The following is a 17,733-nucleotide window of genomic DNA, read 5'->3' as shown; positions in this document are numbered from 1 at the left end:
CGCTCGTAGAGACCACGCCTCCCAATCAGGTCATTGCAATTTTATAGGGAAGAGCTAAGAATTTTCCCGCCAAAAACAGTTTTTCGTCGAATTTAAACAAAGTTGACCATGTCATCGTCAGAGGTTCCTCATGTCTTCAATCGCATCGATTATACGTCGTTTAACCCGAGAACTAATGAATAAGATGCTCACATAAAAAAACGTACCACGATTTTACATGAATTGGCGCAATGCCAACTTCATATCGCTGACAAAGGTAAACCAAAAAGTTTGTAATATCCGATAATTCATTAGATCCGTTTCACATCATGTACATATGAAAAGGGAACACCCCCTGGTGTGATGAAACACAAACCAACTGGTTTCATTGGAGTAGACCTACTATTTAAGTATAAATACTGTTGGCTAATGAATCACAAATTGACAGCTGTAAACTATGAAATGAAATATAAATTTACACCAAATTAAGATATGCTCTGTTAACTTTGAGAGGCAAATACATATATGTGTTCGACACATATAAGTCCCTCCCAGGGGATGCAATGGAATGAGATCAAGGAAATGAATGTAACAATGCTATGCCGGTTAAAATGTCTGAACAATTCTAAAACTTCAGAGCGTTTGGTCTCTTATTCAATTTCCCTGATGGTCTCAATCGTTTTGACTAGTACGTTTTCATTAAGCGTGTGTGGAAATCACTGTAAACTGGCTGAAACAATGACCGACTACCGACCACAACAAATTGTAGCAGCCAGCAACACATTGTTAATCTGTATCACTAATCTAAGATAAATAAAGCAATACAGTCGGTTTGAAACTGACAATAAAAAAACTAGTATGATTGATTATGGCTTAGCGATCGTTAGAACTGATGAAAATATGCAATAGGACTCCAAAACTAAGGTCGTTATTTCCAAAAAGGATTTGGCCGGGGATTTTTTTTTGTACGTAACAAGCGATGGTTCCTTAGTTCCGAGGTCATTAGAACGAAGTTCCACTGTAGTAACACAATATGCCTAGATACCAAGTTATTCTACTTTTCAACGCCCCCTAATGACCACATAGGATAACTAATGTCCTTGAAACTCACCACAACAATAGACCATGTCACTTTCCAATTGATTGTGGTAACAAAATATGCATAGGTAGGAATATAATATAGAAATACTAAGTTATTGCATTGTTCAATTCCCCCTGGTGGCTATTTGCAAAAACCAATGACCTTGAAACTCACCACGATCACAGACCATGTCATAAGCTACAACTGACCAATTGATTGTGGTAGCAAAATATGCATAGGTATGAATATAATATAGAAATACTAAGTTATTGTATTGTTCAACGCCCCCTGGTGGCCATATACAATAACCAATTACCTTGAAACTCACCAAGATCACAGACCATAGTAGAAAAAAACCCACAATAAAAAGAAAAACTATCTGGTAGTTTAACGTTTCAACTCAATTCTATGAGCCATTTTCAAAAACATTTAAAAAAAAAAATTTCAGTTTTTGAAAATGGCTCATAGAATTGATTTGAAACGTTAAACTACCAGATAGTTTTTCTTTTTATTGTGGGTTTTTGTCTTCTATTGATATTGGATAGCCACTTGTCTATGGAGACCAATCACAGACCATGTCATGAGCTGCAACTTTCCAATTGATTGTGGTAACAAAATATGCTTAAGTATCAATATAATGTTGACACCTACGAATGAGTACTGATGACACCAAGATGGCCGCCAATTGCATCATAATCGCCTGATCAAATATACCGGTCTCGGGTAGAAAATATGCCTTTCCAAAGAATAGCCATCACAAATTGCAATGAGAAATGGCAAACCAGTAGGAAGCTACAGGACTCAGAATTCTCACCTTTTGGGCACAAAAAAGGTCACAGGACAGCCATCTTGAGTCCGACTCAATTTTTCTTATGCTGATGGGCCCTCAGGGTATACAAATATAAACAAACCATCAAGGTAATTGATAAAAGCGCCTTCAAAATTCTCAAAATCTAAAAAAAAATGAAAACTTTGAAAATGTGTAAAAATCGCTGATTTTGGCGAAGAACAAAGGCTGCCAGTCGGCTATCTTTATTCTGACAGGGCCAGGTTTTGGGCTGAAGATGTGTCTAGGGTAGATACATATGTAGCCCAAATATCAAGACATTACATTGAAGCGTCTTCAAAACTTCCCAAAATCACTGGATACCATCAACGGACGGACGGACGCTACAACGGACGATGGACTTAAAGTGAACGCAATAGCCTGCTGGGACTAAAGTCTAAAGACTAAAGTGGGCTAAAAAGAACACTTATTAAACTCAATATATTGGCATTCAGGAGTGAACTGAGCTAGTATACCTAGCTTGTATACCGTTAGTCTATCTCTAGGCAGGATTATAGACAGGGTTCATTGTCTCAAGCTCAGGTGAAATTCAAGCCATTTCAAGCTAGATTTATACCATTTTCAGGCTATTTTTTAAGGCACGTTGGAAGCAATTTTCGATAGTCGCAGCCAATTTGCCTATTTTTAACAGGTTCGTATAAAAATGTTAAAAGAGGTAAAATTTTGATTCCAGTGGAACCTCCGAGTTGATACGATTCTGTTAGAGATGAAACCCGTTTATCACAATGATTTTTAGCATTTCCTAGCTTAAATATTCATATCAATCAAGATTCGGATATTAGGCCATCCCAAATTAATTGTCTGTTTTACCGTTATACCTACTAAAATTTTTGGGATAAGTCAGTAGGAAGGTAGAATCATTTTTTTTGCAAAATTTTGGGGCAAAAAAAAACAACAAATTTATCATCACTTCTTTTAGTGAAAACAATATCCCAAATCTGCGTTCAAAATGAAACAGTAGATTGAATATATGCACGCTATAACATAACCGGCTTTAATATCATCGCTAAGAATGAATGGCAGCTTATTGGAACACTGCCAGTTTCCTGGAAAACTTCAACTATAGTCGAGGCACGTTTTCACACGATGCACACTTAACTTCAAACATACGTAGCTCATACATCGGCAGTGGGTCGGCCATTTGTATCAAAAATAAAACTTATTTCAATGAATCCAAGAAAAAAGTTCCCACTCGGTACCTTTGAAGTCGGGTCGGTCGGGTGACAGCAAACAGACCTTTATTTTGGATGGCCTAATACCAAATTTGTAATGTTCAATGACTTTGACTAGGTCGCGGTGCCTTCAACATGGCTCTCACACCTGGTGTGGGATTTCAATGCCATTTTACATCAATGCTCGAAAACATGCATGACTGAAATTTCCCCATATGTTCAAGTCTCCAGACACTGGAGAGTTTCACCACAAGTCGCAGTGCAAGTGAGTCTCGTAATTCAATACAATTCAATTAATTTCTTTATGGATGCCTAAAACATGATGCACGCGTAGAAACGACTCAAGAACATATTCTGTCTGCGATTTCATCGAAAAAAATTTGCGAAGAAGAAAATTTGTGATAATCAAGCATTTTAAGCCATATCTTTTTATTTCAAGTCAAAAATAATTATTTCAAGCATTCGATCTATTTTCAAGCTGTTTTCAAGCGCTTGAGTAGTATTTCTCAAATTCAAGCCATTTCAAGCTTTTGAAGCATCGCGACGAACCCTGTATAGAAATACCTGACACCTTTTCATAATGTAACGCATCATTATTTTTGGATGAATTAGTAGTAGAATATATGGACACCGTTGGAATGATTTATTTAATTCACTCTTGCTTCACCCAACAGCAACCAACAGTCAAAAAGTGCAAAAAGTCAAGCAATGCTCTGGGGTTTGATGATGCGATAGATATCTATATCTTGTTCCCTCACCTCCAGTTAGATGTAAAATCAATATAGAGATTGTGACAAGGTGCATCTTTTGTTTGATTGATGCGTATTGTTTTTATGGCAATACATGCCTATTTGAAGATAGACAGTTTTAATGGCAGTTGTCACTCACCTGTGAGTTGTATTGCTGAAGAAAAGCCTTTTTCAAAGGAGAAATCATTGCCTCCAAATATGGCTGTAAAATTTGGAATTGATCTGATAAGAAAACCCTGCAAAATAGAAAATTGTCTGCTAACAGCCAGATTTAATGAGGCACTAGGCAAAATATCCTCAAGAGTCCGAAGTCTAAAATTGACTGACACACCCAATTTTCTAAAATATTTCTGGAAAAAGCAAGGAAAAAGGGTTAGAATTAAGACAAGAAACCAAAAGGCTTTGATCATGGCTCCCACACTTAAGACAAAATGAAATTCACTACTTTTTAAGTTCTTCACTTAAAAACTTTACAATTTCACATATGATTTCCAGGATCCACAAAGAAGAATTAAACGATCAAATAATTTACCTCAGCAATTTACCTCATTAAAACAAATACCCTCAGAAGCTGATCATATATAGTATTAAACCTACCTTTGAAAACATGAATCCACTAGACACATGATAAAAAAACACTGAAAACGAAATGAGGCACTCCACCAATAGAAGTTTTTCACGTTTTCACGGTAGTGTGGGAGCCATGTTTGATGCTGCTGAAGGGCTATGAATAATATTACAAAATTACATGTAGCTCCTTAAGGGCTTTACTTTTGGGGCTGTAGGCCTATAGGAAACTGTGATTCTAACTTCACTGTAGAATCTCGTTTTATTAAATGTTATTTTTTTGTTTGCAAATCATATTCAGCCTATATGAAAGCCCTTAGGGATCATTCATTTATTACGTACACATTAGGGGAGGGGAGGGGTAAGTGCAATTGCGTACTGTAATGCTTAATGTATATGAAAAAATGGCTGATTTTGCGTATAGGGGGGGGGGGGAGCTGAAAAAGTGAAATATTATGCGTACGTAATAAATGAATGATCCCTTAGTAGTTTATTCCTTATAGATGTTTGTTAACATAAGTGTACTTAATCAAGCGTCCTTTGGGTTAAATACTTAACCACGCTAACACCCAAAACAACCTAAACAGAAATATTGACCTACGTATCTTTAGATAAACCAATAAAATTCAAGCTGCTGCAAGAACCAACCATTCATCATTAAATTTACAAGACATTTTCCACTGCAACTTCAACCCATTAATGGCCAACATGCCTCTGGTATGTAGATAACTCGAATGCATTCACATAACCGATTTTCATAAATACAATCATCCCATTTATTTGAAAAATTAACCTTTTAAGTACTGGCCTTTTTGCATTGTACTATACTGAAACGATTTTTGGGTAAAACTAGTGCCTTCAATTAACTTTGTATTACTCAGAATCTACTCAATGTGGTAGCCAGTCTTTTATAATTATCTACAAGTGACGAATGTCTAGCCTGTGGCGCCATCTGTCATTTTTCGCAACAATTTCCACAGTTTACATTTAGTTGCCGTACAATAAACTGGTGCTGATATATCACCAGAGTTCTATTCTGTCACAGGTTAGTTCAGTAACAATATTGTTTATATTACATATATTTGTTCATAACAGACTTCATCGCAGGAATATATTTCATCCTTGCTCGTGACCTCAGCAACCAAGACTTATCATCACCTTTGAAAAGTGAAAATCAATACTTTTTTAATCAAATGTGCAAACCATCAACAACTGTCACGCCAAAACTTGAGTCCCATAAAGTTCATGACAACACAACTACCCATATTTTCCGGCGATTAAGCCGACTTGGGCAATAAGCCGAGGGCAGTTGTTTAGCCTCAAATAAATGGATTTCATAAAGCTTCGCCCAATAAGCTGAGGCCCTTCATCAAGAGATTTTAATTCTTCACTCAATTTGTCAATTAGTTTGTCTTAATTGACGATGTATGAGGCTGACAATATGCACCTGCAGATGTGTGAGAGTGCCGTGTATACTATCATTGCTGAGTCACTGTGCTAGAATAGACTCACTCAGGTGATTTCTGGCTCACAGAGCCATATACTGTAACCTATTTTCGTAACCGAAAACATATACTGTAACCTATAGACGCGCGTATATACAAATGTATCAGCAACACAGTATCAGATTGACCGCAATTTCACAAGTCAGGATCCATCCATCCAGCAAATGTAAAAATATACAAACATATACAAACTTTTTGTTTTGTTTTTCATAGAAATCAAAACCAAAACTGGCTATGATTTTTTTTTCTTAAATATACAAATAAATACCGACTGGGAAGACCCGCTACGAACCCGGATAAAGTACGTACGCACGTAGGGGTGAAGGGGGATTTTAGAAAACTTTGTGCATGAAATAGAATGTGACTTTTGGAATCCTTCTTTGTACTTATATACTACAATCACGCGATATTTAAGAATGAATGGGCCAGATGGCCCATATATGCATCTGGCTGCTGCAGCTGCTGCCGCTGCCACTGCTGCTCCTACAACTATTTCGTTAAGTAAAATTAGCCCTGGAGGATCACTTCTGAAGGCAACAGTGCCTGCAAGGCGGATTTTTTGAAATCTTTGCCTACTGATTTCACCTCATTTTTTCACTGATTTTATGTTGTGGCCGGCCATGAGAAAAAAGGTACCTTTTTTAGGAAAAGTTACTTACAATGACTCAACTGCAACAACTCTTTCCGCCAATCCGTACAGCACAGCAGAACTATTCAGATCAACAGTTGGGGAGAGATGTGGGTGTGCCACTTTATCCTGAAAAGGAAAGATGGTACCATACACAATTTTTGATGAAAGTGAAGCGATGTACAGCTGTATACACTCATGTAATAGTCCACTTCATGTAAAAGTTGACCAAGAATTTTGCCTAAGAGTTTACAGATTTTTTCATGTACCCCACGTGAAAGTCAACGTTAGCTTTTCAGGATCACATCTCAGAAAACAAGCAATCAGGAGGACATCGTCAATGTGTTTGTTGATTAATTAATTTCCTTGATATGACACAAGGTTCCAGTATAACATATAGACAATACTAGTGATCGTTTTATACCAATTACCAATACAAGAGCCCTTTGGGCTTGACACAGCAGCTTCACGAATTATAAAAGATCTAAAGATTTGTGTTTCAATCTATTTCATAATTCAAATGCTTTAAGATCAGATCTTCAAATCATTTCCATGATTATGGGCCCGGACTTATCCCATGATCACCCATCTTCCATGCGCATTCAGTCAGTCTTCCATATTTGCCTGTTCCATGTTATTTATTTTGTCATGACACTACGAACTTATACGCACCCTTCAGAACCTACTGAAGCTGTGATCACACAGAGGATCTGGCCCCATTCCATTTAGCCCGGATCAGAGCCAAATCTAATTCAGCCATGCCTAGTTAGAGAGCGCATCAAAACAAACCACTCACTAGATACAAATACTATGAAAAAAATGCTGTGACAAAGTGATGGAGCAGGCGCAGATCCAGACTGTCGCACATGCAGCACATGCGGTAGTCGCTGTTTTCAAATGCCCTTGAAAAATTTTGTTTTGGGAAATAAGTAAATAAAACGGCAGACAATTTGTGCGCCATTAACATGAATTGCCTTTCGGTACTAGGCCTAAAGCAAAATGAGAATGTAAATAAATTGCCCAAAATCAAAAATAGCAATCTAAGACACTGTCCTTAGCTGAAAAGGGCACTATTCCCAAAAGGGACATTATTGTTGCTCTATAATTTTAATCGAAAAAGGGAAAATTTTGCCAAAAATCTAAAAAAGGCCCAAGCAAATTGATTGTGAAGGCAAATTTAGTGGCATGATACCAATTAATGACACTCAGACTCACTCGCTGGGCATTAATACTGGCCCTTTTCAAATGTTGGTGCCCTTTTTTCACTGTGCTGTAGTCACTGAATGGCCCTGGACGTATTGGCTCCACACCGCGCGGTATTTACGCGAAGCAGCAGAACACAAACACGACCACTCTCTCAATTTTCAATGATAGAAATCGTGTGTGCATTTCAATTATTTCGGCTGTTAGGGTTTTAAGGCACAATATAAGTTGATGATGTGATATGGCGATGTTAATTAATGATAACTCCGCAGGGAAGCTAGTCACGAACGGTGCCGATTGAGTGTACAGCTGCCAAAAACACTGAAATGTGCGTAGTTGCGTAATTATTTGCAGTGAATTGCAGACGAAACATGAAGCCTTAACGGCCGTTTAAAAAAAGATTTTACCAATCGCAATTGTAAAATAAAAATGAGATAGAACCTAAGTTAAAATTCTGGCCATTTCTAAAATTCTATTACTAATTTTTAGTCAGTGCGGAACGTTTAGTTTTTCAACAATAATGAGGGGTGGTAGGTAGTTATGCAATTGAAGTCATCATTTATTACACGTTACTTCCGTGTTGTTGAAAATCTCGCGAGTCCTGGACCAAACCCCAATGAACAATGTGATCTGTGTGCACACAGATCACACTACACTACCCATTACACACCCCAATACCTACAGCTTTCATATATCCATCCAAATATTTAGTGTCTTTCTTCCTGGATCCTTGCCTGTGGAGTCACGTTCGAAACCAGTTAACATTCACACGCAATTAATATACCCATGCCTGATTTTGGCCCAGGCCTGATCCATCATTTTTGGTTGAGCTAGTAATGCTTGTGTTCACAGGCTTAGAAATCTGAATTCAGTATGTAGGGTGAAGGCCTGCATACTTGGCTGTATGTAGATTACATTTTTTGTACGGATTTTACCAAACTCGACTCTGATATGTGCACAGCTGTATACATTTTACAATTCCTCAATGTGCATAGTGCCTATCAGATTGGACGTCAATTATCTCCTAGTTTAAAAATGTAATGAGCCTAATGATCTTTCAAATAGCCTACAGGGCCAATTAATCAGAAAAAAATTGATTGAAAATTTTAATATCGTCGTAGGTAACGTGACGATCAATAGAATTAAGATGGTTTTATCAACTGAACAAAGATTTTATTTACAAAAATATTCCTTTTCAGTTGACACCTTGTTTGAGAAGGCTTATATACTCTATCATTTTGTATTTTTTGTTCCGCATGTGCAGACCAGGTAGAATCTCGGTAACCCTCCAAAAGTTACGTGTTTCGCCAATACGATAGGAAATTCAAATTGGAGTGGAGTGTTTCAACATGATGGATATAACACTGTGATAGGTTTGCAATGACTAGATTGGATAGTTCCTTGTTGGCCTTTTTGGATTTGATTGAAATTGAAACTCGGGAACTGCTACCGAGAGCAATCCTAAAAACTGTTGTAACCAAGAAATCTACTGACAATTTGCTTGTGATGAAAAGTGGATTTGAGAACAAGCATACAATGCAAACCAGGTTCAGCAAATACTGATCATCATGATCATTGGCTCCTTCAGTCTTTCGACCATGGATAAACAGCGCCGCAGAGAGATCAGTTTAAATCCTAGCGTGTCTCTGAGCTCGCCTCAGAGTGGCTTTAGCACAAAAGTCCTGTTCAAAGTTTTTAAGTCCCAGCGTGACTTGACGTCTCCACTGTGACCTATCCACCGCTGAAGCCTCCCACGTTTCCTGATTTATGGAGCATGCCTCCATGTCTCTCTTGCATGTATCCTTGAAGCGTAGATGTGGGCGGCCTTTTGACCTCTTTCCACCTGCGAGTTCCCAATATACAAGATCCTTGGGGATCCGCCCATCCTGCATTCTGTGTACGTGGCCAAGCCAGCGCAACCGCCTTTGCCGAAGCAGGGAGTACATAGTGCACATACCAGTTCTGGACAGTATGTCACTGTTTGTTACTTTGTCTTGCCATTTAATACCTAGGATTCTACGCAGACAGCGCATGTGAAACACCTGTAGTTTGCGTTCATGGGCGGCATACATTGTCCACGATTCACTGCCATACAGGAGGGAGCTTATCACGCAAGCTGAATAAACGTTTATTTTCGTTGCAACCGAGAGGTACTTGTTTGACCACACTCTTTTTGAGAGCATACCAAAGGTTGTGGCAGCTTTCCCGATACGCTTGTTTATTTCGACATCAAGTTGCAGGGTATCAGAGATCGTTGATCCTAGATACTGGAAGTGATGAACTATTTCGAGCTCTCTGCCTTCAATCAAGATGCGAGGTGGGGCAACAGTGTACTGACCCATGACCTGAGTTTTCTTTATGCTAATGGTGAGGCCAAATAGTGCGCACGCCTCGGAGAACCTGTCCATTAATCTCTGGAGGCCTTCTTGGCTAAGAGACGCCAGAGCAGCATCATCAGCGAACAACAGGTCTCTGATGAGAACCCTCCTGACCTTGGACTTGGCACATAATCGAGAGAGATTGAAAAGACGACCATCAGATCTTGTATGCAAGTAAACCCCATCATCAGAAGACTTGAAAGCATGGTTGAGGAGGACGGAGAAGTAAATCCCAAAAAGGGTTGGGGCAAGTACGCATCCTTGCTTGACTCCACTCTTAACCTCAAATTCTTTTGATGTGTCTCCACCGAATTGGACAGTACTCAACATGCCTTCGTGGAAGGAGCGCACAATTTCAAGGAGCTTTGGTGGACATCCAATGAGTGGAAGAATTTTGAAGAGGCCATCTCTACTCACCAAATACTAGTGCAGAGAATACGCGTTGTATTTGATTCCAATAACTGAGAGTGACTGCTCAGTTTATAAGTCTACATTAACTTTCACTTGTAGAAACACTAATAAGTTTGCTGCCCATCATGGTTGTTTTTTTTACCATGGATTTAGTAGTCCAAATCCAGTATCAACAGTGGCCCAGTACCAGGATCAATTCAATTTATAATTCATTTCATTATTCGAATAAACATAGTGATAAATTCTTATCTCTGTTACTTTGTACAGCGCATCAACTCGGTTGAAATCTAAAATAATATTTACTGAGTATACGTGGTAAAGTGCGGTTTCAAAGCTGAACAAGGCAATTCGATACTACGTATCTATGTCCCCCGCGATAGCCAGTAGGGAATGAATGACCCCTGAAGACACTAATCTTTGGTATAGAAAAATGATGAGTGTATCCAGGGATAACCATACCATGAAATACCATTTTCCTGCTATGAATGGCTATTTAAGAATTGAGTTTACAGGGTTTTAGGGTAAAAGACATCTACCAACCTTGACCTTTGACCCTAGAACTCCAAAATCACTAATGCACATCCTCTCCCCAGGGGTAATCATACTATGAAATAGCATTGTTCTGTTATCAATGGTTCTTCTTGGATCGTGTTTACAAGGTTTCATATGAATGATATCTAGTGACCTTGACCTTTTTCCCTAAAATCAATAGGGCACATCCTCTCGCTAGGGGTAATCATGGGATGTAATATCATTGTATTGCTATCAACAGTTCTTTCTGAATCACATTCACACAACGTTTCACATGAATGACCTGAAGTGACCTTGACCTTTGATCCTTGGAGCCCAGAATCAATAGGGCACATCCTCTCCCTAGTGGTAATCATACTACGTAATATCATGGTCCTGCTATCAACGGTTCTTCTTGAATCACGTTCACAAGGTTTTACATGAATGACCTGTAGTGACCTTGACCTTTGGTCCTTGGCCCCCAAAATCAATAGGGCTAATCCTCTCCCTAGGGGTAATCATACTGTGTAATATCATAGTCCTGCGATCAACGGTTCTTCTTGAATCGGGTTCACAAGATCATGCGGACGGACGGACGGACGTGTTATATATTATTATGTACTATCAAGTGCTGCCACCTATGGCAAATAAAGAAATCAGTCTGTGTCTCCGACATGGCGTCTTCGTCTTTGTATTTTCTATGCTGGCATTCAATCGGAACAATCTTAAGATATAACAGGACGTAGGCGGATACCAAGTCCCCGGCTCGCGGCCTATGCCACGCGGGGGACAATCACTGCACGAAACCTGGTATAAGTACATTAACATATGTGAAATATGCCAATGATTATGATTAGTCCATGCAACCACCACCAGAGGACAATGAAAGCACCATATCTTCGGTCAAAGCCATTTCGATTAAACTTGGTACATCAGTATTTTCTACATGGTAGCCCTTATGAATCCACATATCCAAGGATATATCTGTTGACCAGTAGGTTTCGCTCCATCAAAATAGCCGTATGTTATTAACTGATCAGGATTTTGATGAAATCTTTGTACGCTTCCTTGTGCAAACCAGTAAGGCAGAAACTCGTTATCGTACTTCGCAGCTATATTTCTATTGTGAATTCATTTCTATTTTTTTATATTTATGATAAATTCTTCTGTACATTTATTTATTGAGGTAACTTTTGCCGTGGGTTTTCTAAATTATGGAGGCGAATTGATATTCTAAAATGCTGATGGTCTTTGGTTTAACAACCCACAGCATTTTGAAATGCTTTTGCTGTAGCAGACCTGCTTACCCCAAAATTTCAACATCAGTAGTATTGCATATTTATCTCAGTAAAAATAAGCTCATATCAGTAGTTTTAATGAATATTTGTCTGTCAGTAGTTTCCAATTAAGCATCAGTAGTTTTATATCATAAAATCAGTAGTTTCCTTTAGAGTATCAGTAGTTCAAAAAAAAATAAAATTGAATATTTACTTTTTAAATTTTTCATTGTTCCTCCGGTCAATGAGAACCGAATGAGAATCGGAAGGATAGAAAATCTCTAGTGTTCTTAATTAACAGACAGTATGTTCAACTATCAGGTGATGAAAGGTTGAGTAGTGGGTTTTCCCCAAGGGTGAAAATATCTATCAAATTAAGTCAGAAAACTAATCATTAAAAAAAAAAATACAAAAAACAATTTCATTTTTATTTTTATTTCGCCATCGACATTAAACCTACCATCAAAATAAAAAAGCCTGGCCACACGAAATACAGTAAAAACCACTGTTGAGTTAATGAGTCTTTAACCCCAGGTTTTACCACCTGAAGAAATATTTATCTCAACATTTATTCGTACTTGTCTACTAGTTGGTATTTTTCAGGTCACGATAAAATATTGATTGAAAGTTTATCTATTTTAAAAACTTTTCATTCAAACACTGCATGAAAACGTAATCAAAACGCGCGTGCCAATGTGAGCATTGGTATGCTGTCATGAGTGACTGTCTCTATAGCATGTGTAAAGAGATTATATTGTTCACAAATAGCAGCAATGTAGTGAAAGAATAGATGGACGCACGTGTACGCCATTGCCATAATTCAGGGCTAATCAATACTCTGACCCGATTTACGAGCAGTAGAAGTAAACGAACCCATACTCCCGTTTTTTAAAGTTCATAACCCTATTCACAGATGTGATGATATACTATAGCCAAATTTGATACAGGAAGATAAAACAAATCCGTATTTTGAAAAGAACGAAAGGAAACCCGTAGTTTTTACGGAACATCTGTACTTCCGTATTTAGCAATTAAAATCCGTAGCAAATACAGAAATCCCATAGGGGTAAGCAGGTCTGCTGTCGATCTGATTCTCCTACTTTCGAAGCCAGATCTTGTATCAATTATTGTTGACAAGATCATTCATAGTTCAGAAAAATTGTTCTCATCTCCAAAAATCTTACCCTCACTTCATCAATGTTTGCCTCACAACCAGGAATTGTTTCTTCAAGAATTAAACTGGAGCGAATACGTTTAAGTGTTGTTAGTAGCTGGTTGCTCATTGACGCTTCGGTTTGCTCAGTTTGGTCTAGAGCAAAAAAGCTGTATACCTGAAACAAACAAAATTGCTTTCTTAACTCTTGCAGATCTATTAGTTGAGTTAGTTCATAATTCTTTAAAACTAGAATGTCGCTGAAGACGACTTATGCTCACACAGATGAGCCTGAGTTTAAAATACACCGAGTTTATGTCGACCCATTTATGAAGGCAGGTAATGAAAATACATAACAGCTACTAGTAACCTTGACCTTTGACGTAGAGGACCCGAAATCTAATGAGTTACCCACAGTCTCTAGGATAACTAATCCATTAAAATTGCACTTAGTGACCTAAAACCATGAGTTAGAGCCCGGAAATGAAAAATACAAGAGCTTCCGTTGACCTTGACCTTTGACCTACAGGACCCGAAATCCAATCAGTCACTCACGGTCACTAGGGTAACCCATCCATAAAACTTCACTAATTTATCTTCTTATTTCTAATCAACCTCTTCGTTACCATTGGTGAAATATATTTACGTCGCAAAATAATGACCTCTCAGCATGCATGACGTATTTTTACGTCGCAAATATATTTGTTCACCACAATCATTGGTATGGTGAGTCGTGAGAAAAACTGATTCAAATGAGATCCATTCATTTCCTATCAATCAAAACACAGAATGAAATTCCCAAATCTACTCGGAAGGTTGGACCTATTTAATCTGAGAGAAAACACGAATGTCCATAAAAAACTTAGCCAAAATGTCAAAAATATGTAAATGAACCTTAAGCATATATTCATTAGAGCCTTTACAAAATGGATACTTACTGCATAAATATAGTAATCAAACAGCTGAGTCATGCAAATTAATACATCAAACGCAATTGGTTTCAGAACATTCATCATCTGCATGTATTTACCTGCAATATCAACATCTTTTTTAGATATATTGATCGACTCATCAGTCTATTAGTAACAGCACTAGTGCAAAGTATCAAAATACGCTCAAAACCATAAAGGCCTAGTACTTTGCAGAAATTCAAACCCGATGGCAACAAGACGAGTCAACTGTACGAACCCTGCCCAATTAGCCATATTGTCAGACCAAACAACCTTGAGTTGCAGAAAAATTGAATTCGAGACCAAACAACCTTGAATTGCAGAAAAATTGAATTCGAGAAAAAAATTTGATAATGATTTTGAGTAATTTGATATCGCATAAAGAAGTTCAATGAGCAATGTGCAAGTTCTTAAGGCTGTTTTGCATAATAAGTTGGATTCAGGATTTGATGGACTAGAAAGAATTGCGGAGTTAGGAAATAAAATAAAAATTAGAAAAAAAATTTCTCCATTGAATTCATTACAAATTCAGTCATCGAGGCAAGAGATTCGATTGAATTAAACTTAATCAGCTCTATTTTGGAGGTGTTATGGGATAATGATACCCGAATACTGTCTATTCACTGCCTAAATCCATAACTGACGCCACCATTTTTGCAAGTCCTGCTATTTACTGAACAAACCTGACAAATATATCCATTACGACACCCGATGTAACCCCAATTTTTTGCATGTGATGTCAAAAGATGATGCAGAGTGGAAAAATTATGACTGTTTGTTTTCATTTCGATATCTATGCTTAAAAATAAGAGGGTGGCAGGAAAAAAAATTAAAATAAAGTTTACTTTTTATAACCCGAATCGGAAAAATTTTGCAACGGATCTGTAATTCAACTAATAACGATGGTCTAAGTACCTGAGCAGCACAAAAATGTGTGGCACCACCCATAATATAATTGCTAAAGCAAAATTGCTTAATAGAATAACCCGAGCAATGCCGTCAGGCATGGATCCCTGCTGAGGGAAGATACCCAGTAATAAAATATTAGATACAAATTCATATATAATCTTACCAAATAATCTCAAAACTGTCAATGTAGTATTTGTTATGAGTGGAGTATCGGTATTTAGTTTCTCAGACGATCGACTTGACCTTGAATCAGATTTAAAACAATCAAATAAAATATTGAGATCTTATTGACCTAACATATGATGGGACAACCTAGCCGCATGGTTGGTGAAAAAACATTAATGGAGTCGAGAAATTAGTTGTCATTGATAAAATCTATATACATGTACCAACAAAAATTGTTCATTCACCCAATTAATATACATGAAAGGTATAAATGACATGTTGTTTCTGATGGAATCATATATTGCTACAACCCACACCGCTTCTTATTATATAGATGATTATAGAATAATTACCTTGTTTCTCTAACAGCATAATTTTCTGAGTCTGACTCTGAACCAGATTCATTGAAATTAGCTTCCTGAAAGAAAAATATTCTGAGCAGATGTGAAAACAATGTAAAAATGTCACATGACATAAAGATGTAAGTTTTTCTTGAATGTATTCAGTGAAGGTGACACAATAAGTGAATCCAGCAATCAGTTACTAAAATTTGGCAATTATATCAAACATTTGTGAATCATAAACATTGAATAAAAGTATTCAATCGCCCACCTTGATTTACGGTTATACTGGTAGATGTGTCTTGGGTAAATACCTTTACAAATAAGTGAATGCAATAGCCTGCATGAGCAGACTCTTCTGATGTACCATTACATTATACACTACATAATATGATAGTGATGAAGTAGGCCTAACCGGAAAATGCGTATCATGCTGAATAGTAGAACTATTTAAGAGTACAAACCCCATTTATTTCCATCACATCTTCGTTTTCCTCTTCATCAAGTCGTATAGCAAATGGATTGCCACCATTAAGGTACTGTTGGAAATATTTGACTCGCTCAGATTTTTCTAGGTCTGGTTTGTGGTTCAACATTGGGCTCTCAGTGCCCATTTCCAATTGCTCACGAAGAAAACGAAATTCCTGTTGAAAATATTCGAAGAATCATTGGCTTTGCTTAGGAAACAATTTTGAAAAAAAAGATTACCTCAAAGAATCGATGAGGAATAATTAACTATATTATTTATAGCTGTAACAGCCCTATTTAACTCGGAAGTTACTGTTTTTGTGATTTTTTACAAGCTGATAGGTATTGGTGTGAGCTGATCCAACGGCCATTCAGGTAGTTGAAAACAATTACACCCTTACCCCTTACAATACCACTACCGTATAACAAAAGGTACAAACAGGCAAGCTAGCATACCCGTACCGTATGTGATATGGTATCACTTAACCCTACTCCTAGCAGGGCATATCTATCTATATCAGCCGGTGCTGCCATCTGCATAAAATCCAAGATGGCAGTAGCCAGGAAAAAGCAATTTGGCTGGATGAAACGGTTCAACAGCTTGTAAATGATGCTGACAGTGATGCCGGTGACTTGGAATTTGGAAGTGAACATAACGAGAGTGACAACGAATATGACAGCAGTAGTTCAGATGATGAGACTTAGTCAGAAAATAGGTATAGTGTCGGCAATGATTTCGATGATGATGAAAATGAAATCAGTGACAGTTTTTAGACCCTGCTGAAACGGTTGTCATGGCAATGGATACCAATAACAATAATGAAGAACCAGAAACTGTCCATCCTAAAGGTCACATATATGCAAACTATTTGTCTAATTTTTAGACCCAATAATTGGCAAAACCATGGTACATAACATATCAGTGTCAAATACATAGGTATCGATCTTCTGAGGCCTGAATTATCACCCAATGAAACCCCTTACATTCGGCCTTCTGCCAAATCGGTGGAAAAATGAGTAAATGAGTGGAAAAATAAACTTTTGAGTTGTTTTATTGCTCTGAAATTTGTACTGCATAAAGTAAGGATATATGGCATACAATTTCAGTTGAAATGGAATAGATCAGTGCATTTTCCTGGAAGACAGAGCAGTTTATCTGAAACTTTTCCGTGAACGATAACCACACTCAAACGTGGTGAACGGATATTAAGATAAAATCCAACTATTTACAGATTAAAAGAATTTAAAAACCAGAATTTATTTATTCAATCAAAAATATATAAAAGACAACGTTTCGATCTCACCCTAGAGATCATCGTCAGGTGTGAGATAAGATTAAAAACGGGTATATATACAGAGGAGGACAGGTTAATTGAGTAAATTGGTGAGTGAGTAAATAATCAGTGTTTGGCAAGGCATCTCACCCTTATCTTATTTTCC

General features: G+C 37.5%; 1 protein-coding gene across 2 annotated transcripts in view; it reads right to left on the bottom strand.

Moving 5' to 3' along the window:
• Nucleotides 1-17,733, bottom strand: part of LOC141911713 (syndetin-like) — a 74,575-nt gene that overhangs the window by 14,688 nt on the left and 42,154 nt on the right. For both annotated transcript variants that reach the window (XM_074802726.1, XM_074802727.1), the window contains exons 13-19: nt 16,290-16,469; nt 15,838-15,902; nt 15,483-15,562; nt 14,399-14,490; nt 13,492-13,638; nt 6,560-6,657; nt 3,968-4,064 (exon numbers count right to left, since the gene is read on the bottom strand). In XM_074802726.1, coding sequence (XP_074658827.1) covers nt 3,968-4,064; nt 6,560-6,657; nt 13,492-13,638; nt 14,399-14,490; nt 15,483-15,562; nt 15,838-15,902; nt 16,290-16,469 — 759 coding nt within the window. The remainder of the gene's footprint in view (nt 1-3,967; nt 4,065-6,559; nt 6,658-13,491; nt 13,639-14,398; nt 14,491-15,482; nt 15,563-15,837; nt 15,903-16,289; nt 16,470-17,733) is intronic.

This window comes from Tubulanus polymorphus, chromosome 10 (genome assembly GCF_964204645.1).
Source record: "Tubulanus polymorphus chromosome 10, tnTubPoly1.2, whole genome shotgun sequence".
In the NCBI taxonomy this organism is placed as follows: Eukaryota; Metazoa; Nemertea; class Palaeonemertea; order Tubulaniformes; family Tubulanidae; genus Tubulanus; species Tubulanus polymorphus.
This window is presented reverse-complemented; position numbering and strand designations above follow the sequence as displayed.